At 45.8% G+C, this 26265-nt stretch overlaps 1 protein-coding gene and 1 non-coding gene across 11 annotated transcripts in view; one reads left to right on the top strand and one right to left on the bottom strand.

Annotated features, from left to right (window-relative positions):
* Nucleotides 1-920: 920 nt before the first annotated feature.
* Nucleotides 921-26265, bottom strand: part of nfat5 (nuclear factor of activated T cells 5) — a 45954-nt gene continuing 20609 nt past the window's right edge. For 2 of the 10 annotated variants that reach the window (XM_062961621.1, XM_062961622.1), the window contains exons 3-14: nucleotides 17294-17867; nucleotides 14738-14930; nucleotides 13277-13467; nucleotides 11687-11859; nucleotides 10703-10837; nucleotides 10514-10566; nucleotides 10224-10356; nucleotides 9555-9632; nucleotides 8630-8775; nucleotides 5475-7929; nucleotides 4953-5175; nucleotides 921-4794 (exon numbers count right to left, since the gene is read on the bottom strand). In XM_062961621.1, coding sequence (XP_062817691.1) covers nucleotides 4961-5175; nucleotides 5475-7929; nucleotides 8630-8775; nucleotides 9555-9632; nucleotides 10224-10356; nucleotides 10514-10566; nucleotides 10703-10837; nucleotides 11687-11859; nucleotides 13277-13467; nucleotides 14738-14930; nucleotides 17294-17867 — 4346 coding nt within the window. In that variant the 3' untranslated portion in view covers nucleotides 921-4794; nucleotides 4953-4960. Of the gene's footprint in view, nucleotides 4795-4952; nucleotides 5176-5474; nucleotides 7930-8629; nucleotides 8776-9554; nucleotides 9633-10223; nucleotides 10357-10513; nucleotides 10567-10702; nucleotides 10838-11686; nucleotides 11860-13276; nucleotides 13468-14737; nucleotides 14931-17293; nucleotides 26261-26265 lie in introns of those variants that run through there. The other 8 variants (XM_016997963.2, XM_062961625.1, XM_008122072.3 and 5 more) reach the window with 8 other exon arrangements.
* Nucleotides 15859-15918, top strand: LOC134293699 (U7 small nuclear RNA). The gene has a single exon (XR_010000660.1). It is a non-coding gene; the product is annotated as a U7 small nuclear RNA (small nuclear RNA).

Here is a 26265-nt window from a genome sequence, read left to right as displayed (position 1 = left end):
GGATGGATCCTGCTTAACTTGAGCTTGGCAACCAAACAGAAGGCTACTTGCTGACTTTCATATGCAGAGGCTCTGTTGACTGAGAAAGAGGCCCAGCAGAAGCAGAGCAGGACACCAAAGGCTACTAGAGGATGTAACCTGGAACTCAATAAGCCATACATTCAAGAAAGACCCTTCCGGTGCCAGCAAACAAAACTCTTCCACAGACAGAATGCCTATCCCCTTAGGGCTTCCATCCAGGCTACATTTGCTGGTCTCCTATTTTGCTCCAAGAACAACAGGAACAGCTCACTGTGTGCACCAGAAAGCGAGGTATATACCTCACAACCTCTGAGGATGCCTGCCATAGATGTGGGCGAAACGTCAGGAGAGAAGACTTCTAGAACATGGCCATACTGTCCGGAAAACACAACAATCCTGTTCTATGAATTGCAGGGCAATTGGGACCTCGGCGTCCCTGTGCCTCCGCATTCCAGGGCATAATCCAGCCCTCCTCCTCTTCTCAGCAGATTGCCACATGCTTCTAATTTTAGGATGCTCTTAAACACTTTCCATTGCTTTGAGCAGCAGCTGAAAAGCCCTGTCGGCATCCGACTTTTTGGCAGGGAACCACCTGGGGAGAGGCCTGGGCAGCTCAATCCTTGGCTTCCAGTGTCCTTTACGGTGCCAATTATGCCTAGGCAGAAAGGTCTGGTGGGCTCCAGTCTTGGCAAGTGGCAAGGAAGGTCCTTCTGTCTCACCAGATGTCCTTCCAATGGGCACAACATACCTGGCAGGTGCGTAAGGAGGTCCAATAGCAACATAAACACTACCCCTGAGACTGAAACGGGAAGAGTGACTTTTCATTTGTCTTTTGTATCATCTTGGCCTCGAAAGGCCGGAAGGAAGGAAGAGGGCGCAAGGCTCCAGACACTGCAAAGTGAAAACTTTCAAAGTTTTATTCTCGACTGCAGCTGTGTACAGAAATATAGTTGCCAAGTATACAAATGTCCCCATAGAAGCAAAATATCTCTGTTTTTATTTAATATTCAACAAGTTATCACAGAATAGCTAAAAACAAATGCAAATGAGGTCCCCTCCCCCCCTCCCCCTCCCCTTAGAACAGACTGAACATGGAGGATCAGTGCTCTGGAGAAGCCCACCGACACAAGCCAGGGACGCACAACACGCACAACGGGGCCCTCGGGGGCTACATTCACATTGAAGGGTCGTGGAACGAGGAGGCGGCTGCCCGGAGGCTGGTCCGGATGCTCTAGCAGCCAAATGTGGCAGAAAGGCAGACAGAGGAACTCTTGGAGGCCCGCCAAAGACAGAGCTTGGCCTCAAGGGCCCCAGAAGGAATGGGGTGTTTCCAAGAGGAAACACCAAGCACTGGCAAATGGGCCAGCTTCTGTGGCCAGTGGCTCACAGGGGATTAGGCAGCCGGGGCACATAATATCAATTCCCTAATGGCAGCCCTGTTGCCAGGATGTTTTGGACCCAATCTAAAGTAGTGAACTGAGACCAGGTGATGGGACAAACCTGACCAGTCCTGAAGCAAGGACCCAGAGATGTAAGCTGAGGTTTGTGGGCCAGACAGAGTCCTTTCCTCTGGAAAAGCCTTGCCCTTTTGGTCCTTCCCCTCTATTTTTGAACAGGGTTGGCCCATTTTTTAAATAATGGAAAGCCTTCTCCTTGGGGCCAAGACTGTTGGTAACCTTTCAGTTCAGCCAGTGCCTTTTCTAAGTTATTAGCTTTATGTGGTGAAACTTCGTAAATAGAAAGGCAGCACAGAAGACTTCTCTTGGCATGGAGGGGAACGTCTTGGGCCCTCAAGGGATGCTGGAATAGATAGCCCAAGGGCTCCCCTGTGGCCAGGGCGGATTCAGGAAGAAGGCACATGGCCAATGATCCTGGAGGGGAAACGGATGGAAGTCAGGAAGCATCTCTCAGCGGAAAGTGCTCTTGACCCTAATGGTTCCCTCAGAAGCGCCTGCTGCTGCCCTGGTGGCTTCTACCCTTCTACAGAACGTCCTCCTCCATGGTTGAGCTCTCCAAAGGCGAGAGGGCTTGCCAGGCCAGGGCTCGTGGCTCCCATCTGCCATAAAGGGCCTGGAGATGGGGCAGAAGTGCCTTTGTGCCTCCCTGCCTTGGCAGTCCCCTGCCCTCCCCTCTGCCTCCACGCCTTCAGCAGAATCTGCCAATTGGAAAGACACAGCATCCATTTCCCGCAGCCACCGAGCAGCACCTCGGTTCCAAAGACACACTCTTTTTGTAACCAAATTACACAATTCAAAAGGTTGCACATTTAAATATTGACCTAAAATGGACCAACATGAGAAAAAAAGTTAAGGAATTAAAAACTAGGCCAAGAAGCACGAATGTTCCCCCATTTTGCAGCAGCAGGAACCTTCGCGATGGGCACAAGAAATGGATCACTGGGGGAGAAGGGGCGGCTGGCTGGATCTGGACACAAGGCCTGGTTCAGCCAAGGATGGATTGGTCCCTGGGCCTTGGCTTCTCCTTGTCCCCCGGAAAACGGCCCTGAAATAGTTGGGGAAACAATTCAGGGTGGGAAGGCTTCCTTTTTTACTCATGAGCAAACGTGGAAGCCACTGATGTATCTCTCCTCCCTTGACCCATTCCTTGCCCATAAGCGACCTTTGTGTATCGGCTGCTTCTCGCCTTCAACATTGCCTTGTCAAGTTAAAAAAAATACTGGAGCAATGCAGACATTATGGGACAGAGAAATGATGCCTGCTCCTGTTCTGGATTTGTAGTGTTATTATAAATTAAAAAGCCAGCAAAATAAACAGAATAAAAACAAACAGTGAGTAAAAGACTGAGCCAGAGGGTTTCTTCGCCAGGTCGCGATGCCCCTTTGGCAGGGAAGCTGCCCTCATGGCCTGCGGTCCAAATGGACGCTGCCTGACAGAAGGGCCGGAGATGGATACCACTCAGTCAGCTGCAAAAAGGACTGAAAAATACGGCGCAAAGACTCGACAAACAAGACCCCCACTTTGCCCTCAATCACTAGACGCCATTTTGTGGGAGGACAGACGGTAAATCTCACACATTCGCCACAAAAATCTGTGGCAGAGAGAATATATGTGTGTGAATATATATGCATATATATATATATATATATATTTATATAGTTTATATTTATGCCCATGTACTCAACTCAGTACAAGTAGCAAAATAGTTTATTGTTTTCCTAAAATACAAAATAGAGCTTTCCAAAAAAATGAAACACACGATTAGATATAAACCATCCAAAACTTGAACGATTGAAAACAGTATTCAAAATTAAACGACCCAAGAGCAGGTCTCTTTCTGAAAAAAGTTCCCTTCATATCGGCAAAAGAGCCTGTACTACTGAAAACGTTACTCGATCGACAGACAGACAGACAGACGGGACAAATTACTGACTGCAAACGTCAGACTTACATTAAACAGGACGAGAACCAAAAGCCACCCTCCCAAAAGAACCCAAAAATGACTCTACGGAGCTCAAAGGACACACACAAGGAGAGGGAAACCCAGAGAACCGCTGCACAAGAGTAACGGAAACGGACACCGACTGAAAAACGAACACGATCCCCAAGGCCAAAAGGAGCTACGCAGGAAGCCGTTGTGAGACTGACAACAGCAGTAGTGCTGGATGGGTAGGAGAGGGAGGCGGAAGGGGGGCAACACCCCCTGGAGAGCACCTGAAAAGAGGGGGCTGGAGTCGAATGGGGGTGGAGCCAGCCCCATGGAGGGTGGGAGGCCTCACCTGGACTTCCAAGGAGGCTGGGTGGGAAGCGGAAACCAGTTTGGCTTTACAGACGCCTCCCATTTCATCCTGCCAGTGACCAGCAAAGGGCACGTGTGTGTCCCCAGCCACTTCATGGACTCTGGACCTGCCAGTTTTGCAGGCTCCCTCTCTCAAATGTGGGGTGTTTGGGTCCCAACTTTAATGGGCCTTGGACTCCCGCCGGCCATAGGACCCTCTGGCCTCCTAGAAAGCTTATTTATAAGAAGAGACAAGGGAGTGGAATGGGAGCTAAGGAGGGGATCAGTTCCTGTGCTGAGGAAACATCCTCCCTTCAAGAGTACAGGAAAGCCCCTCTCCTCTGAAAAACTATGCCATTTTAACTCCCAAACCTTTCCAGAAGCTGAAGTCACATTTGTGGATTCACCCACCCCCCTCAACCGTTAAGGCAATACCCCAAAGCCAAGGGAAGCTCTCAAGTTCCATATGGCATTCACTGACCCCTCCCCCTCCCAGTGTTATTTCACAGCTTTCCCCATTCTATTCAATCAGCAGGAGCTTCCGCTGAACAGCGGGTGAAATTCACAACGACAGGCTGAACACTTGTGTTAATTCACATTGCCTCAAGAAACCGTTTGCAATAGAAAAATCACATAAATATTCAGCTGCAAATCACGGGACTAGCACGCATTTGTAACCAAACGATTTCAGAACCTGGATATTATGTCATGATGTTTTGCAGCATCCAGAGATGAGTTGCGGAGGGTGAAGAGTTGCGACCCATCTTCACCTCTTCCCTCACTGGAAAGAGGACTTAGGGGACAGAGAGGGGAGCAACACAAGGCTCCATTGCTCTTCCGCCACTCCCCCGGCACCCTTTTCTTTTGACCAACAGCCACTACCCAGGCTCCAAAGGGATGCTTCTCTGCAGCAAGGATGAAGCTTTCCCTTGGATCCAGGCCATCCTTTGAAAGAGGAAGTTGGAGTCCAAACAGCCTAAATTCCAGAGTTACGGGAGCTTAAGGAGTCTTCAAATCTGCCTGTCCATAACAGGATTTCTGGAAGGGCAAGCAAAAGGGGAAGGGAGTGTGAGACTTGTGCAGCTAGGTTTTCACTTCATTCTAAAACTCATTAATGGATAAAAGCAGACGATTATACCTCCCAACCCATAGAGAGAGAGAGAGGAATGCCTTGAACTCCAATTGCCTCCTCTCACCTGGCCAGTTAAAAGGAGCCGGCCATGTTATTGTTCCCCTGGTTTTGCAAGGACACCAGCAGGTCGTCAATCTTCTTCATATTCTGGTTGGAGGTCAGGGAAGGAGACAACTGGGAGCCCTCCGACATCTGCTGGGACAGGAGCGTCGTGACTGAAGGCTGCACCTCTGTGATCATCTGCTCTGACATGGCACCCGACCCAGAGGAGAGGAGCTGCCCACAGTCTGTGGAAAGAGAGAAAAGACACACGGTTGGTCAAGCTTGCACGGGTGCTTTGGGCCACTCAGTCTTCAACATGTATCATGTGCAACTAGCACTAGCTATCTAGATAATGATAGATAAGATAGATAGAGCCTTAAATTACACAGGCTCTAGAGTCAAGGTTGTAATAGTGGTCCACTTTGGACCTAGTTCCAACTCTATGGAACGACCCAAAAGGCCACAAAAGTAGGGGAAGACACCCAAACATGCAGAAGGCCAGTTCATCTAATGACAGCCCTGGGCTCCTCATTTATACACTTACTGTCTTGGATGCCAAAGAGGAATATCCCGGAGGTCTGCTGAGATGAAGCAGAGGAGTTCTGCAGTTGGCCAATGGCACCGCCTCCATTATGGAACAAGGCGGCCTGTTGCTGCTGCTGTTGTTGGTGCTGCTGCTGTTGTTGGTGCTGCTGGCGCTGCTCTTGTGGGGGTGAAGAGGTGCTCTGGAGGCCGGAATAGAGTGAGGCCTGCTGCATTTCTTGCTGGCTGATGCTGTTCTGCAAAGCCGACATGGAGGAGGAGGAGATGAAGAGGGTGAGCGGCTGCTCCTGTGAGCCCGGGGAACCCTGCACCATCTGCAGCTGTGGAGAGTTGTGGAACAAGGTGGGAGGCGGTGGTGGCTGCTGTGGGGAGGCCTCGGCTTGGGATCCACTGGGGCTGGGGCTCTGGAACTGCATGGGCTGCTGTGGCTCCTGGTTCATGGCCGCCATGGTGCTCTGTGAGTGGAAGAGGGGCTGGCCCTGTGGCGGCGGGGGCTGCTCCTGGCTAGCCAATGAAGTCATGGGGCCCAGAGTCCCCTGGCTGCTGTAGTGCAGGGTTGGCTGCTGTGTCTGCTCTGGCGTAGAGGAGCTGTTCTGAAGGGCCACCATCGAGTGCGAGGACTGGAACAGGGCTTCCTGTTGGTTTGAGGGCACTGCAGAGGGAGGGAGGGCTCCCAGAGGCAGCTGAGACTGGAACATGCCTTGCTGGGGGGGCTGGGAGCCCTGCAAGTGGGAAAGCTGTTGTTGCTGCTGCTGTTGCTGGAATGATGATGGCGGCTGTTCAGGGCTGGCTGAGAGAGAGTTCTGGCTTGTGAAGAACTGCATGGGCTCCTCCTGTGTAACGGAGCCACCCATGGGGTTCGGGGAAAGAAACATGCCGCCAGGCTGTTGCTGCTGCTGCTCCTGGACCACCGCCATGGAGGCCTGAGAGTGGAACATGGCGCTTGACATCTGCTCCGAGGAGGCAGAGGAGGAGGCAGCAGTGCTCTGGCTGCTGAAGAGGGAGCTCGGATTCTCCTGGGTGATGCTCTGGCCATCCCCGAGGGGGCTCTGGGAGTGGAAGAGTGGAGCCTGCGAGTGGGACGTCTGCTGCAAGAAGGGGCTTGGCTGGAGGGACATCATCTCCCCGCTCGGCTGGAAGAGGCCCCTGCTCTGTGGTGCCTGTGGAGGCTGCTGTTGGGTCGGCTGTGGCACTCCACCGCCCTGCATCATGTTCTCCGAGGTAGAGAAGAGGCTGACCTGCGGAGCCTGGCCCTCCCCACTGTGCTGCATCTGTACCATGGCCTGAAAGACGTCACTCCGCATCTGCTTGGTCTGATTTGAGGCCTCTCCACTTTCAGCAGAGCCAGGGGGCTGGAAAAGGGCAGAGCCATTAGCAGTTACTTGCTGCTGCTGTTGTTGCTGTTGCTGCTGCTGTTGGTTTGGCGTTGCCCCTTCACTGCCAGAAACGTTGGAGGGAGAGAACATCTCACACTGCATCTGCATGTCTTCACTCGCCGAGAGGCTGCCCATCATGTGGGAAGCCTGCTGGTACACGGGGGACGGCTGGATGTTTCCGCTGCCTGACGAAGATGAGGCAAAGAGGTCAGCCTGCATCTGGCTGGCTGCCTGGCACAGGCCTTGCTGGATCTCCATAACCATGGCGGCGGCGGCAGCTGCAGAGGTCTCCATGGCTTGCTGCTGCTGCTGCTGGCTGGACAAAGAGCCCTCCGTCTGTGGATGGACACTCTCTGTTCTGCTGGAAAGCAGGCCTTCAGCCCTCGAGTGGACCCCGTCTGGAGAAGAAAACATCCCCTGGCCCACACCATTCTGTATCTGGTTGACCTGCTGGAAAATCTCTGCGTTGAGCTGCTCTTGAACGTCCTCATTGTCGGACCCCGAAAACAAGACAGACGACAGTTGCTGCTGGGCCTCCAGGACCTGCTGGACGAGGTCGACGTTCCTGCTGTTGCTGCTGGCACCACTGGACGGAAAGGCCCCAGCCTGCAGCTGCTGGATGGTGCTCTGCAGCTGGCTCACTCCGCCAGCTGAGGAGAAGAGACTGGAGGAGATCTGCTGCTGCAGCGCTTGGCCCGAGTCTTGGAGCGAGGACTGCTGCTGCTGCTGCTGCTGGGGGGCATCTGTCAGCTGGGTCAGGGTCACCACTGTCCCGTCCGACTGGAGCACCTCCCGGGTCCCTTGGCCGTCTCTTGGGGGAAAGCTGGAGGCTGCCTGCTGCAACAGGGAGTCGCTGCTCTGCAGCTGGCTGCTAGCAGAATCTGTGAAGCCACCCGGAGGGGCTATGTCCTGCGCGTGGAGGGTGGGCAGAACCTCTGGAGGGTAGCCCTTAGGCGGCAGGGGCTGTTTTTCACTTTCGGGAGCCAAGTGAGGTGCCGAAGAGGGGAATGAGCCATTCCCCAGGATGCTGGACATGCTGGCCTCTAGCGGTGTTTGGGAGGGACCAGCTGCACTGGCCGCCTGAAGGGAAACACATACAGGGCAAAGAGAGCCTTTTAGCCCACAATGTCACTCCCCGGGCAGGAAGGAGGCACTGGCTGCTCCCCAAAGTTAACTTGCTGCAGCCAAAAGCACAACGGTGCCAGCCAACAGCAGAAAGCAAAGCACTACTTAACGCTACGTCTATCACTGCCAGGAAAATGTCACTCATATATATTACCACCGACAAACAGTAAGGTGGAAAAACTAGGATGAGTGGCACAGTGACTCTGATTTCCGTTCAGTTCCAAGGCTGAGCAACAGTTGCGGCTAAGTGTCGCATTAGTCACCCCACAAAGCCCTTAAAGAGCCACACTTCACCATCACACCCCTCCCTTGGGAAAAAACTGCCCCCAAGATATTTAATTTATATTCTGTTTTTCTCCCAAATGATACCCAAAGTGGCTTAACATATACGAGCTAAAAACCAGGAATATAAAAACAGAAACACAATGGAATAAGCTATCCAAAGAGCATGGAAGTATGGCAAGCTACTTTCACCATGTTTTGGGGGTCCCTGGGGCATTACAAGAGGAAGCCACTTCCTGTTTGTTTCTTGTTTTTTAAAAGCCTCACCTCGTGGTCAAAACACTTCTTGTTCTCCTCCAGGGCATTAGGAGTCGTTTGGGGGCAATCTCTTATTTCTTCACCAGCAGGGCAAGGCAAGAAACAACCTGCTTACCTTAAAGACAGGAGGAGATCTTTTTTCAGGTGTAAGCTCCATGGGAGCAGCCTCTTCGTTCTTGACATTGTTGCTGGGCCTGAGTGGAGTTATCAAGGCACTTGGGAGGAGACTGACCTTGTCCCGATTGCAGCCCCCGGGATTCACTGCAAAAACATAAACACAGAATGAAGGGCTGTCCTGAAAGACAGGCAGCAGAGGAAATGGCTCGAAGTGCAGCAGCCAAGAGAGAGCATGGGGCAGGTGCCAAGGCAGGACACCCCTCCATCCCCAAGAAACAAGGGTCTAAAGCAGGGCCTCCTAATCTGGGCCCAGGGACATACAGGAAACACTCCACATTTGCTGCATTTTGAGGTCTGCCCCTGCCCCCCACTTGAAAGGGGATAAACCATGAATAAAAGGCACCAGAAGCTGGAGCCAAATGGTTAGTTAATAGGAACTAGAGTCAAAGACACTTCCTTGTGATAGACAAAGACAGGCAACAGACAAATGGCAAGAATTCATGCTACTAATTAAAGAAAAGAAAGCCCCAGAGAGCAACTACCGACTGAGGGTATAATGTGGATGTTCAGGTGGCATTTTGTGTTTCTAGTGGGCTGGAGACTGCCACCATGCTAAATACTTTTCAGCTGAAGGTCTAGAACTCTGCTAAACATCTCAATTTCTTTACTGTTTGTAATGTTTACATTGCAAACACTGACATCTTCCTGAATGCTTTCTGAAACATAATTAGCTGGTTTTAAGATATGACGCTGAGGGCCATCTAGTCCAATCACATTCTGCCATGCAGGAAGACACAGAAAAAGCACTCCTGAAAGATGCCCACCCAACCTCTGTTTTAAAGGCCTTCACAGAAGGAGAGTCCTCCTCCATCTCTGAGGACCTCCAAAATGCAAGATCAATACCACTGGAAAGAATTAAGTACCTTTGATTGCATCATCAAAAGAGCAAGGCTGGGTCGGGCTAGATATTTCCTGTTTCACGTTCACATTCAGAGTACTGGCTGTTGATGGAGCAAAAGATATCACTGACACTCAAAGAACGGTGGAAAAGGACATTTTCAAAGCTCAGTGTGGCCGGCCCCTGCCTACTCTTGTGGTTGCTAAAAGACTTCGACTCCAGAGCTGGAAAGATAAGTCTTCCTTATCCATTGCTTAATGGCCAAAGATCCTACTGCTTTAGCTATTCAGAAACGTGTTCTGGTAAGGACTTTCCAGCATTGATTCATTGAAATGACCAGCTCATACTCATATTCTGTGTATTCCCCCCTCCTTTACTTTAAAACTACAGTAAAATCTATCTCTTTCCTTCTCCCCCCCAACCTTCTGCTTCCCATTTTCCAAAGAAAAGAACTAGCTGCAGACCCCCAAGTAAGATGTGTAAACAGAGGACCCTTCCTTCTCTTCCTTCCATCTACTCTTCCAGTTTCATAGGTGCCTTCTTAGACCCCATATTTCCTACTGCAGAGGCCCCAGATCAAGGAGGGTAAGATGTACTGCCCACTAAACATCCCTGCCTCCTTTTCCAGCCTCTACTAGGACTCAAACACTGAAGCAAAGGATGGCCACAGCCCTCCTGACTGCTTTTTCCTTACATGTGTCCGGAGTGTAAGTGAATGGCTGTATGTCATGGGATCGTCCAGCGTTGGTCACCACGTAGATCCCCACAGAGACAGGAGATGTTATCTTCTGGTCATGATATGGGGGTGCTTTCACAATCAGATGGTTCTGAAACCAAAAGAGGAATTCAGCAGATTGAAAGACCTTACCAACAATTAGCACTGTAAGAACACTTCATACACACACAGCTGTTAGATGTCCTGACAATGAAGAGGAAAGGTTTTTATGCTTGTATTTTGATACACTTCCCAAAAGAGCAAAATACCTGATGAAATAGTTCCATGTCGATTTCCGCTTCTGCTTTCCAAGAGCTGTCATCTGTTTGAAAACCAAAGAGAGGCTTATTACTGTACATGCTGGGCTACCTTTATGGATACACTCTCTTGGGCTCCCACAGTCTGGCCCCACTTGCTCTCATCCCTTAATGTACAGCACACGCAGCCTGGGCACTCACCAGATGTGTTCTCTTGGAAGATGACTTTGGTTCCCTTCAAGAAGTTCTTGCCAATCAGAAAGACTTCCTCTTCTCCCTTCACGGAACAGCTGTGCAGGCTCTTCTTTAGGATCTCTGGTATCCCCGCTGGCTGAGCTACAGAGAGAAGCAGAATGAAGACACTCTTTAAAGGAAAACATGCATGTTCTTGGCAATCTTTCCAGAGCTCTCCTTAATGAACTAGGCAAAGCACTCTCGGTTTGTTCGGTTCTTTTTAATGCTCCTGCTTCCCCTTCTTCTGAGTTAAGCACAGCACATATTCTGAGTAACAGCACATGGCTGCAATCTCTGAGAAAACGAGATACTAGTATCCCTCACCGTTAAGCAACAATACAAGGAACTAGTACAGATCTTCAGCTTCACAAATGAGCTTAACATCAGGAGTCTTCAAAGAAAACCAACATTGTTTCGGATGTGGTAAAAAGTCCTGAAAAATCAGCCTCACAAAAAGGCTGGTCCCCTTGGCTGGATGCCTGGCAAATCCCCAAATGTATAAATTAACCCAAACAAACCATATTATAATATTACATAGGAGGAAGAGATGAATAATTTGCTATCTTAAGTACAATACAGCTGAACAAAGAAGTCATTTTCCTCCAGCCAGTGATGAATATTCTGCTCTAGAGAAGCAGCTGCCTCAAGCTGCTACTAAATGCTGATTCTAGGGATTAAAGAATCTACAATTGTTAAATGCATTTGATGCTGTCCTCTGAGTTAACTTAATGCACTGAAGCAATATTAGTGGGTTTGTTTCTTCATATTTGGTCACTAGTCCACTGAAAAGAGTTTTTACTGGGATCCCCCAATATTATCACATTAAATCTCTGACTGGGGTTGTTGAGTATTGTTTTTAAGACATAAAAACACAAACTCTGACAGGTTAAAGTGAGGCACAGAACTGCAAGTCCCAGCAAGAGGGCCCCAGAGCCTGCGCTGGGCACTTACTGCACAGAATTGGCGAGGAGGGCGTCTGTAGGGTGAGTGTGGAGCCATCTTTCCGAGGGACGTTCACGCGGAAGACCAGCCGGGCTCGAGTGCTTTTCTTCTTGGACCCAGCAATGCCTATGCGGGCTTCAACATCCGCATTCCTCAGCTTCAGGATTCCCACACAGTCTACCCTGGAAGCACAAGACCTTCTCATTTAAGAAAGCTTTTAACTAAAGTTTTATGCTTCAGGGCTGGGTTGAGTTTTAAGGTTTAATTACTTGGCTATCAAAGGGTTTTATATGGGGGAGGTGGTAAATGGTTTTATGAAGGTTTGATTTTAACCATGTTTTAACTTTTGTACTGTGTTTTATTTTGTTGTAAGCCGCCTTGGGTCCGCTTGCAGAGAAAAGCAGTGTAAAAATATCTTAAGTAAATAAATAAGGTTCAGTCTGACGTCACATACTGCATTTCATCGCATAATGTAGAGTGGAGATGTATGTTTTTTAAGTAATCACTGTCTAAGCATGTCTATGTTTATGTACTTGTAAGTATTGTTGTTTTTTATTTTAGTGTGTATTTTTATTGTCAAAAATTTAAATAAAAATATTGACCAAAAAAATAAAGATGCTGAGGAAAGATCTGAACAAACGACTTAGCCCCACACTATAAAATGATCTGTCCTTAAACCCCTGAAGTTTTTACATGACTTGGCTGTTCCATTTTAAGGATAAGAAGCCAAATCGGAATTGCGGGTTACAATCCCAGGAGATGAGACCAACTGAGTCACAGGCCGCTCCATGTTTCCCAATCAGAGCAGCCTGGAGCTTGGCCTGGTGGCTCCTGTTTATAAGAGCTTTGTGTTTGCTGAAAGGCTGCATTGTCTGGCACGGCTGTGGCAGAGCCAGACTGAGGGGGCACCTCATCATAGGATACTCTACTTGTTCAGATGGCAGCCCAGTTAAAGGGACTTTTGGCAAGAGCAAAGCCAAAGCCTGTGTCCGCCTCACCACTGCCGATAGGAGCACAGCCAACTCACTGGCAGCTTCCAAGGGATGGTGCTCCCCAGAACGGCAGCTTCCCTCCATTTGCCATGTTTTATAACCACCAGAACACCTCACCCAAAAGGAGGAGGGGGAAAACTGATCCCCAGAAAAGCCTCTACCATTGTAATGAATATGCTCAAGGGAGGCACTGTGTGAGTTCAGGTCCTTAGGCTGGCAGGGATTCCCATGGAATTTCCGAGATTTATTTGGACTTGACTGTTCCCTGTACATACACTGAGTCCCATGCAAGGTTGGGGTTGCTGCATTCAAGTCAACAGAAAAGAGTGATAGGTCACAGAACATAAATACAGCAAATACCGACATAACTGAACAGACAGGCCATACTCTTAAGAGTGAGAAATAAACCTGCCCTGCACAACATGAAATGAATAGCCAGTCCACAAGAAAACTCTCTGCATGTGTGCACAGAGATACATATAGACATATATTCACTGCTTCCCAGATATACTTATTTCCCCTAGCTGAGAAGGTATCACCATTTGGACCCCCAGCTTATGTATCTGTAACAGATCTATAATTGATATGCCAAGAAACTGTGACTTACGCCAGGGTCATGTTGTTGCCCGGGTCCAGGCCCACCTCGATGACAGTGGTGCCCTCGATGTCCACCTCTTTACAGGGCGTGGTGTTCCGCCCAGTAACCCTGCAGGCCTGATAGAACCCGTGCGGCTTCACCCGGCCAGAGTCGTTCCCCACAAACACCTGGAGCGTCACAGGCTCATTGTGGCCTTCCAGCTGGAACCACAAAAAGAGGCGGAAAAGATTAGGAGAACGTGGTAGGCAAGGCGATACATTTTCAAACACCATGACATAAGGAACATTTCTGATGTCTTAAAACCCAATGTGCAAAAAAAGTATAAAAACAGTTGAATTTCTCATTCTAATTAGGAATGACTCTTTTTATAGACACAATATAAAATCTGTAATTTCCAAATTGACATTATTTTATGTTAACTTAATTGTTTCCTTGCAGAAGAGGCAACATTTTCAAAAGTCACTTAGGAAGAAGGACCCTTTTAAGCATGTAATCACCACAGAAAAGGGTTGAATAATTAAGAGGTTTTAATATACCGCTTTGGCAGTGCATATACATGTCTGAAAAATTTAATTTCTGTGCTATTGAGCTAAAAGAAAAGTGAAAAAGGTGACATAGTCTAGTTATTTAAAAATTGCTTTTCATTCATCTTTCCTCAAAATTACTCACATCACCCTGAATTCTGCTGCCTATATCTATCTTGGAGGCTTTTAAACAGAGGCTGGATGGGGTTGTTGTATGTTTTCCGAGCTGTATGGTCATGTTCCAGAAGTATTCTCTCCTGACATTTCACCCACATCTATGGCAGGCATCCTCAGAGGTTGTGAGGTATGGAGAAACTAAGCAGGAAGGTTTATATATATCTGTGGAAAGTCCAGGGTGAGGCTGGATGGCCATTGGTTTGGGGTGCTTTGATTGTGGTCTCTCCCAACTCTATGATTCTACACTGGTTTCAGAGTAGGAAGGGAACATAAATCATGATTCATCACTGAGTTCTGGACTTATGTGTCATTTTCTAGGTGCCCTACAGAATTACAAGATGACGTCGCAAAAACTTGCTTCTCCTCCAATCTAAAGACCAACAATGTTGCTTACAATGCAGATTCAGGAGGGCTTCCTCCTCCTCCTCCTTTCCTGAGGAGCTAACACAGGAGCCCATTGCCCTCACAGACCATGCTCTATGCATTCATCTGAAAATTCAATGCTGGGAGCACTGTGTTTACATACATGTCCTTCAACTTCCCTCGGCAAGAAAGGCGTCCCTGTTCTAACCCGAGAAACATCCAGTTCTCTCCAAGCGACAAAATGGTCACCTCTCTGGGGAATGTAGAACTGTATACACGAGTTCTAGTTCAATGCCATTCAAGCTGATCTTGACAAAAACGTACACAATGCTGACAGAGTGCTCCCCGCAGAACAGAAGCCCACAAAGACCCTGGGGACCAGGACCCATCCCTCTGGCCCTCCTACCTTGACGGTGGGGAAGCCCTGCTGCGTCCGATCCTTCACAGAGCCCCGGCTGCCTTCTGTCAGGTAGCGCGCCCTGTGCTGCGTCTCCGGCTGCACCACGATCTTCAGCTCCTTGCCTTCCTGTTTGCTGGGATACTGGCCACACAGCATCGGACTCTTCTTCCCACTTGCGGTTTTGGGGGTTTCAGGTGTCCTGAGGTGTCAAAACAGAACACATGAACCTGGCACCAGACGCCTTCCTTTAAACACTAGCAAGGCCTTGCTGGGGACAAACATAGACTCAAGCCATCCTTATAATACATGGCCAGGAAGACATGCAGTAGGGAGGGGAGATGGGTAATTCCTTGCACTCTCATCGTAAGAGAAATTAAAGTTTGCTGTGATTAAATAGCATGTAGCCTGATATGTTCCATCTTGTTTTGCAACAATAAGAGTTAAACTGATGTACAGGCAGCAATACTTGCATAAATCAAGGAAAGTGGCACTGAATACAGCCATGCTGAAAGACTTTACCATACACTGACTCTCTAAATGTGACCATTTTTAACATTGTAATGTATTTGTAGAACCCTCCCTCGATGCTAATTATGTAAATAAACATATATATTTGAGCAAAATATTAAATGCTCTGAGTTTCCTAAAGTTACGATGGATTTTGAGGACGAATCCATAACAACACAATGGATTCTATTTATCCAAACATAATAGCTCTTTAATGACTATACTGTGACTAAACAATCTGTTCCATTGACATGTGGGCTACCTCCCAAACCATATGATGTTGGATGTTGCTTAATTCCATTCCTTCAAAAGACAATAGAATTTTCATCATGCATTTCTTCATACATGTACACATACATTCTCACACACTACATAAGGCTCAATCCATAACATTTGGGATTTCTTACTAAATTCAGCCAGTCTTCTGTGTATCTCTCCTACTGAAGTCAATTGTGTTTAAAGACTCCTAACCGTGTGCCTACAAACCTTTTATTTAAAAACAGATATTAAAATAAAAAAGAGGTCTCCTCAGACCACGTAACTATGTCATTAGGGCTCCAGAAATGGGATGTGCTTCCTAAATCGGGGTGAGATTTGTTCACAGCTCCTGATATAGCTGTCAGATTACAGGTCTTTTAGTATTTGTCTAGTAGGCTTTCTGCAGTAAGTGGAGAGCCCCACATTTATTTTTAAAGATTTATATCAACTCTGATGTGGCTGTTGGACTTCAGCTCCCATCATTTTTCCTTACACTAGGGAGGCCTGCGTGATGCTCACCCAATGGCCTGCAAACTCTGTCTAGCTCTTTTGTCTTACTGTGAATGAAGAGATGGACAATGCTTGTCAATTTTGGAATCCACAATCATTTCGCACTCCCATTTCGCAGTTTAGGAGCTTTTATCCGCTGGATGGGGAGAGCAGGGAACATCAAAGATACATGTCACACTGAGTGGAAACAACTCCCCAATAGAATCCCCAAAGGGCTTCTCGATAAAAGAGCTACTCTGGAGAGTTTATTTCATTACAGCTTTACAAAGGAATATTTTAAGTGTGGACCTGGAACAACTAAGGACCACAATCTAAAGGTACTTTTCTTTTAGATTAGTTTTTTTCCTCTCACAGTATTTACCAATTCATTCTTTCATACTCACATATGAGAATATGTCACAAACATAAGGTAAAAGAAGCCAACTATTTAATTATGGGTCAAAGAATTCCAGCACATAATACTTAGATCCAAAGATTCCCTTGTAGGAGCAGAAAGTATTTTGTCTCTGGGGAGGGCAGAATGTGACTGATTCTTCAGGCATCTTTTGACACATGAACACACAACACTATATTCTGGAGCCTTTATAAAGGACATGGGATCTGCCACAGACACATGGGCAAAAGGTTTCTTCTCTCCATAAAGTGGGACCCTTGGATCTAAGCCTTTATCTCTAGACTGAGGTGCCGTAAAGTGAAAGAGATGAGAAGCCATCACCCAGACAAGGACATCACATGCCCTGCATGTGTGAGAAGCACACAGCCAAACAGGATTAGAAGGTGATTTCTGAACAACCAAATACAAGATTGAAGTGACATGGAACACAAACTGAGGTCAAGATCTCTGAACCTTTAAGTAAGTGTTAGTATAAAGATTAAAATCTTTAATTGATGGAGAATGAAACAGAAGAAGGTGAAGTGTAGGCTTAGCTCCTCACACAGAGCTTTGTATGGAACTGTGGGGGGAGACATGGAAGAGTCAAGCTCAGTTCCTGGGTTTATGTTTTTAGCATAACTTTTATCAACATGCTTCCTATCCACTACATAGGCTCCAAAGGAAAGTGGTAGCCAGTTGTTTCAGTACTGGTTAACTCAATGGCAAGTAAATCATCCCTCTGCACAGTTCTAGTTCCACACATGTGTGCATTGAACCTAGACCCACATATTGGCTGTCCTGTCCTTCTGAGTGAGAACCTAAGCTGAACTGTAGAGAAAAGTCAAGGTAACTGTTTTAGTGTGGGTTTTTTTTTAAAAAAAATATCCTGACAGAAGGTAAAAGCAGATACCAACCCATTTCCCGCTTTCACGTTGCTCTTGCTGTCGGTGCTGAGCTGCGAAAGGACATAATGGGGCGCCTTGGCGCTGTCGGCGTCAAAGATGTCCATGGTCGACTCCTCGCAATCCCGCCGCTTGATGCCCGGCCTTTGTTTGGGGTTGCGCTTCCGCGATTTGCGCGGCACCTCGGTGTTATCGTTGTAGGAGCTGGTGCTCATATTACTGAAGTTGGAGGGGGAGTCCTCCACCCATATGCTGCAGCTGTGCTCGGACTCTAGGCCGCAACCTTCTTCCTGGCAGGACATCCGGCTGGTATCCAGCAGGTCCTCTGGCGGTGGTGAGATGCACAGGACTGTGTGCCGCTTCGGGGTGGGCTGAGCTTGTGGCTGCGGCGGCTGGGCTGCGTTATGGGTTAACGGCTGGTCACTTACCCCTCGGTTACTTACCCCCATGGCTGAGGAGCAGCTCTCCACTTGCATAGCTTTGCTGTCAGTGACTGAGGTAGAGTAAATGGTGGGGCTGGAAGAGGTGGTGGCAAAGGAGCTGCAAGCACCGCCCATGGAGGAAGAGGAGGGAGCTGAAGAAGCATCTGCGGTGTACAATTCAGAAGTCAATACAGGGCACACCATCCCCAACTCCGCTGGCTATAGCAGTCCCTTTGAAATCGCAAGATTTGGTGGGCTCATTGCTTTTCCCCCAAAGGAGCGTTTTGGAATTTGGCTTGGCTCTCCAATTTGAGCCCTTCAAACGACAAAGGCTTAAGCAGCACAGTGATATTCGGAAACAGCCTCCAAATGGTAGCTCTGTTTTTATGTGCGTGGCAATCGGGCCTTTTAAAAACGTCTGGTTAAGGCATACAAAGGCTGCAAGCAAACAAGGGCGCTTTTCTTGCCTCGGCCAGTTTACGAATTTAAGCCGTTTTTCATACAAAATGATAGGAAACCCAATGCGAGATAATAGATAGCATTTTTAAGCCACATTCAATGCCAATCGTTGAGCAATATTTTTTTTCTTTTTGGTAAAAAATGGGACTGTGCTTAGCCACAAAGTATTAAAATAAGTTTCTAACCTATGAAGCAGAGAACTACAGGTCATTTTTAATGCAGACACTCCCTGCTTCAGAGGCAAATCCTGGAATAAAAATACGAGAAAATAAATGAGAAGAGAGCTGCTTTATTATTCCAGATATCCATTGTAAAATGAGAAATGAAATATAAAAAATAAATGGCAACAAAATGGAACTGGTATCAATCGACATCTGTGGCTTTTCAAAAGTAAATAAGCTAAGTCACAGCATACTAAGAAAGGCAAGAAGACTGCAGAGGCAGAACTAGTCATCCCTCCTTAAAGTGGATTAGGGAGAGACCCTAGAAAGGGAAGACTTTTGAGACTCCAGAGGAGTTGGCGACAGAGTCAGAGCCCTGTTTCTCAACTGGACTGAAGCGCTGAATCCCAATGGCAAAATAATTCTGCCAGAAAGGACAGCAGGCCATCTAATATTTAGAGATCTCTTAGAGACTATAATAGTCAGGAGAGCAGTCAGGAAGAGTTCTTCAATATAACATGATGAATGACTCAGGAAGCCTCCAAAGCACTCTCCAGAGGTCAAAGGAAATATGCTGAGTTTTGTGCCTCGGAATCAGGCCTCATAAGACTAGTACAGCTTAAACCAAGGCAGCCAACAGTTCCACATCATAAGAGAACAAGTAGCTCCCTAAACAGACAGAGTAAAGGAGAGGTTATCTCTTAAGTTAACAATACAAAGGTGAAGGCTTGATGGACAGAAATGAAGTAGAATCAGCCCTGTGTAGGAATGCAATTGTTTCAATCATTTCAGATCCCTGGGGGCATTTTGTTTTGCCTGAATTGTACTGAACATATGCTTATCTTAATCTACAAAATACCCACATTTTAACTGAAAATGTTGGCATTGCATTAAGAAGTGCAATAAATATGGACTAAGAGAAAAACTGACAGATCTTGTATTTGGTGTCTCAGAAGAAAAAAATTATCATGTGCCCCTCCTTTGGATCAACCCACTTCCTTCTGGAGCCATTGACTGATACCAGTTTCATTTTTTCAGCTTGCTTCTTGGCAAAATTAGTGTCTGAAATCGGAAGATTCAGTCACTCAGAATTGCATCTTAATTATAAAAAAAAACATTTTTTCAAATTCTTTGTATCATGCATTAAATGCAATGCTTTCCTTAGAAAGTAAAATTTGTTTATTTCAATAACTAGAGTTGCTGATTTGCAGCCACTTTGAATTAGAACACATTGCTATCGGATGTGTGTCGAACCTGAGTTTTGTTAAAACAGTGCTGGTTTCTATTGAGTTTTCAAACACCTGAAAATGCAAGTATGCAGCTCCCATACATTCAGTGCTTGGCATATGCCGTGGAAAGGCATGCAGGTAGGAAGGCGGCTGCCCTCTCCTCCCATGACCCCAATAAACCCTCCCCAAAGGAAACTTCATGCAGAAGGGGACCATCTTTGGATTTCTGCTCAAGGGAAAGATGATCACACCAAGGACAGGCAAAGAAAGGAAGGGATGCAATATGTTTGTGTTTTGTTCAGTGCAGAATGTGGATTTAAAAAGGCCAGGTCTGGAAATAAAACATCAGTGCCTCTCTAAAATGGAAAAATTTAGTGTTTCCATTCTAGCCCAAGCTGGGACGTTTTTATACTTTCAGGTGAAAAGAAAACCAATGATTTCTATATATTATCATAAAGTCCAATAGTGGAAGCACATGTTGCTAATGACAACCTCTCCCAAAGGAGGTTCCTTCCAATCCATACTGCTTTACAGATCATTAGAAGGGAATATGCTTTCCTGGAGGCCACCGGTTCCCTGCTTTTCTCTTGCCAGCCCTGTGCTTGAGCCATGCAAGTTGCAAGGGAGGGAGAGCAGGGCAAGTTAAACAATGCCTTTAAGCTTTCCAAAGCTTAAAAAGCATAAGTGATTTTAGTCATGCCTGTTAAGAAGAACCAATTCTATGACCAAACAGGGAGATTAACTGTATGTAAGCTGGGGCCGGCCTCCTGTTGCAGAGGTTGAAGTCTGGAGGAAGACTTCCTACTTCTGAAGGGGAATAAGAGGCAGCAAATGTTCAATGCCTTACTGCACTAAACACTGACTTTTCACACACTATAAACATAGTTTGAAGCAATGTGAGCTTTAGTGCTTCAAACGGAATGGGAAATTATTGAATGGAAGCTGTCTTGAAGAAACTAATGAATAAAAGTGCTTCACCAACTGTCATCTGCTCAGGACAGGCCAAACTGCCAGCCACAGAAGAGAAGCCCTGCCCCAAATGAGAGAAAATGGGCTCAAGCTAAGAAGGTGGTCACCAAAAGGATGCACATCCCACTCAGAACCTTAAGCTACAAAGCTCCCGCTTTAAGCATCTCCTTAATTCTTCCAAGGACAGAAATTATTCTCTAGAACTCAAGAGACACGGCCCAATAAGCACAAACTCAAGGCTGGGGGAGGGATGTATGGTTTTTACTGTATTTTTTTAAATACAAGAATACAGACTGACAAGAATCAGTTACATCTTAAAAGCCATTTCAGAATTACAATCACATGCCAGGTATGTTTTATAACAGTCTTCAGGGGCATGGTGATAAGAACCACAATACACTGTACAAAAGTCAACTCATTCCAATGAGAGAACACACTGGAAGCTAGAAGTCTTTTGGGCTCCCACATCACCAGGATTCCAAATTGAAATAAAGTACGGAGTTCAGGAACACACAGGACACTGGCACTGTCCAAAGCATTTGTCTCCTTCAGTTCTGTTTCAGTGAAGACAACAGCTAGGCAAAGGCCAACCCCGATCTCTGACACAGTTTGGGTTTATCTCAGCTGGCGATGACCCTTGCTCATGTGTGCACACACTCACTGCCTCCCGGCCACTAGCAGCCTTTAACATCGGCTCATTTCATTTTTATGGCAGTGAAGCAGAGCTTTTAAAAGCCTCTCCTCTGCAGAAGAACCAAGAGGCGAGGAGCTGCAGCTTGAGTGAGTAGCTCAGTGCTAACTTTCTAGAACCAGGAAAGGGTGAAAGATCTTAAGCGCTTTAAAACTCTTTGTCCTTCATCAGCTCAGTGCCAGCCACAAAGGGATTTGCTATCTTTAGGCAGAGCTTAAATGAAGGCATCTTTCTCTAGGAGGCCCATAGGTATTTCTGGAAGTCTCTTGGTGGAACCCTTTAAGGGCCAAAGGGTTTTTCATATGGGAACAAAGCATCTGACTAATAATCAGAAAGTAACAGAGCAGCAGAGAAGGCCCCCGATCTCCCAGGGGAGAGCTAAGAGATCACAGGTCAAGTTTTCCCAAATGTCTTGTCCACTTTACGTATACTATGGCTGAAGGCAGAAATCGCTGCTTCCCAGAGCCTAGCACACTTGCCATGCTGTCTGCCACTTGTTCTGCAACAACACACGTCTGAGCCTGGCCCATTTTGCTCTCAGCTTCCAGTACAGCCCAAGTCTTTCTGTAGGTTTATTATCAAGGACTACTGAGCACAGAGGCATCGTTCCGGAGTGTACTGTCAGGAGGAAGTGAACCTTTGTGGAGTCAAAGGCAGAAGTATGGATCAAGACGTACAAAGTGGCTGCAAACCTGCTTCTGACACCTTCTATCTCAATTGTGAGCTTTCTACTTTTCTTCAGCTTTACTTAATGATGTCAAGTCAAAAACTTTATTAGAGTTTAACTTCAGTCAATCCACTATTTATTTATCAACAAAACAAAAACAAAGAAAGGAAATAGACTTATGAAAAAGTCTGAAAACAAGACCGACCTACACCCTGGGTGAGATTGGATGGGTTAAGTGTCTCTGGTACTATTTGTCTTCACTATTGACAGACACTGTCACACAACCCACCACACGATGCCTGTCTCTGAATGGCGGAGCTAGAATGCAAGTTAAGTGTATTAATAGAGAAAACAACTAGCATCCCAGCAAATATCATCAAGCAATCCAACTTACTTTAAAGGTTCAAAGTAGCTTGGTTACTTAACATTAACCCCCAAACAATTTTTTAAAAACCCCTTACATTCTCATGCCAAAACAATTAACAGAATAAAGACAAAATTCAGTCTCCACTGACAGTTAGAAAAATTATTATAATACTCATGTTCTCAGATGCACAAGTGGTTATTTCTTACCTGGAATTTTTGCTGAGTGGTTCATGTTCACCAGTTCAAGCCAGGAGGCCTGACATCCAAAACTGACCACCAGAACAACCAACCAGCAAGCCTGAATGCAAGGCCCTCACCCTTATTCCCTTTGTGACCACAAACCCCAAAGCAGGCACACAAAGTTAGTTTCTTGGCTGGTCTTTCAAAAGGTAACAAATGTGCTGAAAAGAACAGATCCCACATTGTATCTGTGCTTGGTATGGGAGTTTACTGAGAATTTTAAAGCACCTCTGCTAGCCAAAAAAGGGGAACAGAAATGGTTGTAACTGGACAATAGACATCAGGCTCTGGCACACTGCGGGTTTACTTCCACTGAATTTAGTGGCAGAAAATATTTCTACTTCAATGCATGAAGTCAATGAGTAAAGTCAAACTCCGTTCATGTGGGTAAGGAAACATTCCCTCAAACAACCTATAAACATTGAATTATTCCACACCTCCCTCTGCATGCCACTGTGAGACTAAGTTATCAAGGTATTCACTCTGGAAAAGTTACCAGAATCCCCTTCTAACTTTGGATAGGCAAAAGTGTACTCTGTGCCTGAAATTTTACATTGACATCCAAAGAAAAGGAACAAATTCCAGCCCTCATAAAAATAACCCACAATAGACATGCCAATCCACTGCTATTAAGAATGGCAAAAAAGTAACAACAACAATAACAAAAGACTATGATTCCACTGTTGCTAACTTACCCCCTACAGGCTGTTATTTTTTGTCAGAATACTTTAGGGAGCTTTACGAAGACATGCCAACCAAACAGGACAAAAAATCTTGCTATCAACTCAGACTCTATGTCAAAAATGAAAACTAAAATGCACTCTATCTGAACTAATGTCATGCTTGGAGTGAAACCGCAGAACCCACAGGAGCACAATGGTTGCTCTGTAACAGGGGAAGGAACTGCACAGCCCTCCTGGTGCTGTGCAATGACAATTCTCAGTCACTGTGGCCTGCACAGGCCAGGAGCCAGGAAAGCTGAGGGATACCATTCCATCACAACTGGAGGGTTGCCCTGTCCTCACCCTTGCTAAGATCCTTCCCAATGGCTCTATTCCTCTATATATATTAGATTTGATGTGCCCATATATTTCACTGTTGTCTGTATTGCTTTGTGAAGAGCTAGACCTCAAGAAAAGCCAGAAAGATTTTAGGTACCTGCTTTGTTTGCACAGCTCTGCTTCTCTTTTCTCTAAGCCACCTCTACAAAGCAAAGAGATCCAGAGAGAAATGGAGGATGATCTGAACATTCAGGGTTGCTAGTTGGTTGGGATTATGAAGGAATTCCTCCAGGGTTTGACTCATGAATATGAAACACCCACTTCTGTGTCAAAATAATCAAATGTGCTCTTGAAAGACAGTTACCAAGCTTCAGTTTTAAAACAGTTTAAACAACTTTGTAAATGGGAAACAAATAGTCGCAGCAGAACTCGCAGTCTGTTCCTTTGGGCCCTCGTAGCTGAGACCAGCCAATCCCATTCCTCCAAAAACCTGAAGTTAACTGCAACACATCTTTATATAATCTGTTTATATGTCTCGGAACCTCAGATCAAAGCTCTGAGAGAAAAACCTGGGGCGATCTGATTTGCAGCCAGATACTGTGTCACCCTGTGGCCAGGGAAGTGATGAACAAATGAAGTTAAGCCTTAAATAAGGAAACTATTTTCCCCAGCCCTCACCTCTTAATCTACTCACTGGCACCAGGAGAGAGACATACGTCAGAGAGCTTAACTGGGAGGGCAGCTTCCATGGAGCCAAAACACAGAGCACCACCTCAGTGCTTCATGAAATAAATGCATTCAGATTTTTAAAAAGATTGTCAAATACAACACACTTGACTTCTTTTTCTGAAAGGATAATAAAAAATAATAAGAGGCCAGAGGTGTATGAAAAACAATGAAAATATTTGGTTTTAGGATATAAAGGAGTGGGCTCTCACAGCTCTGCATCACTCAAGGTCACCTTGCCCTCTCAGATGCCTGGCAATGTGGCTGATGGAGATTTCACCCATAAGCAACTCCTTTAGCTTGGAAGATTCCCCCAAAACTGACTGAAAAACAAGAAGAGCTATTGCTTTACTGGTTATGATTTGCTGCATACAGGAGCTGCCATGTTTGAGTCAGCCTTTAGGTCAACATGGTCGGTTTCTGCAGAAAATATCTGAGCTGGATTTTACATGTCTAGACTTAATGCCAACAATGTATCCTCCAAAACACTAGAAGGTTTTTCCATTTTAAGACATATTTCTAAGGCCAAGGATGATTATGAAAATATTAAAGAAGATATTAATATTCAGAAATAATGTAATCACATGTAAACTGGGGCAATCTGAATGAATTCTTTACAGGGAAGGGTTTTAAACTTTATGTAAACTGAAAAAGAGGTATTTAATTAATATTATTCTGAAGTCTAAAGTATATTATACTCAAGTAATATAATTCAAGTTCTTGCTCATACAGCTAATTTTCTCCTGATTCCTTTAGCGTGAACTATGCTTTGTTCAGATTTTGTAAGGAAGTGGATTGACCATCAGACAACTGAGGCCCAGGAATAACAGACAAGTAATTCTCCTTATCATGTCCTGCAAATTCTTGAAAATGGTTTCAATATGAAATAAAACCTACAGTGAAATGTGTGGATTTTAGTTCTTAATAGTTTTATAAAGATTTTATAATCATTGCTCTTTTTTGACTGAATCAACTTTGACATGCAAACTGCATAGGATGCTTTGTTCCTGAAGCATTTTGTATCTAAGGATCATTTTTCCCTAACCCACAGGTAAATCCACATATTTCACACAAGGTAAAAGTATCAATACATCAGCATTGAGCAGTGCTGTAAAGTTCCTATCCTAGACTTAAGCCCTGTACTTTCAAACTAAGGGACTGTATAAGAAATATGCTAGCAAAGCAAAAGACATCCCTTCAGCTAGCTCCTTGGCTCAATTTCATAGTAATTTTGAGGAGGAAGCATTTCTCTAAACATAAGCTAGATATGGTTTCTGAAGCATTTTGACACATGAAAGGAAACAATGGAACACTCTATCAAACAAGAACATGCTGAAGCTCATGGTGGAAACATTTAGGATGTGCTTAAAAGAGCTCTGAGTACCAATGGCCCAAATCAAGTTTGCCCCTCGAAACTAAAAGTTCATTTTTTACTTTAAAAAAGAAAAATGGGGGCGGGGGGGGGGGGGTCCAAAAGAAGACTTTTTCCCCCCAAATTTTTACATAGTACTATATAGTACTGACTGAATTGCTTTGTTTAGTAAGTTAAAAAGTGGGATGGGGAGGTAAACACATCTAAGCTAATTGTGCCATTACCCATCTTGCAAGCAATTAAGGCTTCAAACAGCAAGTAACATGGTTTAACCATAACTTGGAGGGGAGGGGAAAGAACAGGGAATGGGAATTTGTTTCCATAAAATACAAGAGAAGCCAAAAGGCCTGAACATGACTGTAAAGTTTCCCTAACTTGTTAAATGGGGTTTCCTGACCCATTTAACATTTGAGTTCTGTTGCAAATTGGAAAATTCTAAACAACTGTATTCCAAAAATCCCTTCGGGTGAGAAAGGCAGGGTAAAAATGTTGTAAATAAAAAGAATACATTTGAGGGCCTGAGCGCCACCATTGAGGGCAAAAAATGAAAAGTACAGTAAAACTTTGTCCAGTTCTATTTTGTTATGCTGTTTTAAGAGCCCAAACTTTCCCAGCACTGCTCAGGATAGCAATATTCGCACTATGCATTATGAGGCACTTGCTTGATCGAAGGGCAGGGCT

Source organism: Anolis carolinensis, unplaced genomic scaffold (genome assembly GCF_035594765.1).
Source record: "Anolis carolinensis isolate JA03-04 unplaced genomic scaffold, rAnoCar3.1.pri scaffold_9, whole genome shotgun sequence".
NCBI lineage: Eukaryota > Metazoa > Chordata > Lepidosauria > Squamata > Dactyloidae > Anolis > Anolis carolinensis.
Note: the sequence above shows the minus strand (reverse complement) of the source record. Positions and strands in the feature narration are given on the sequence as shown.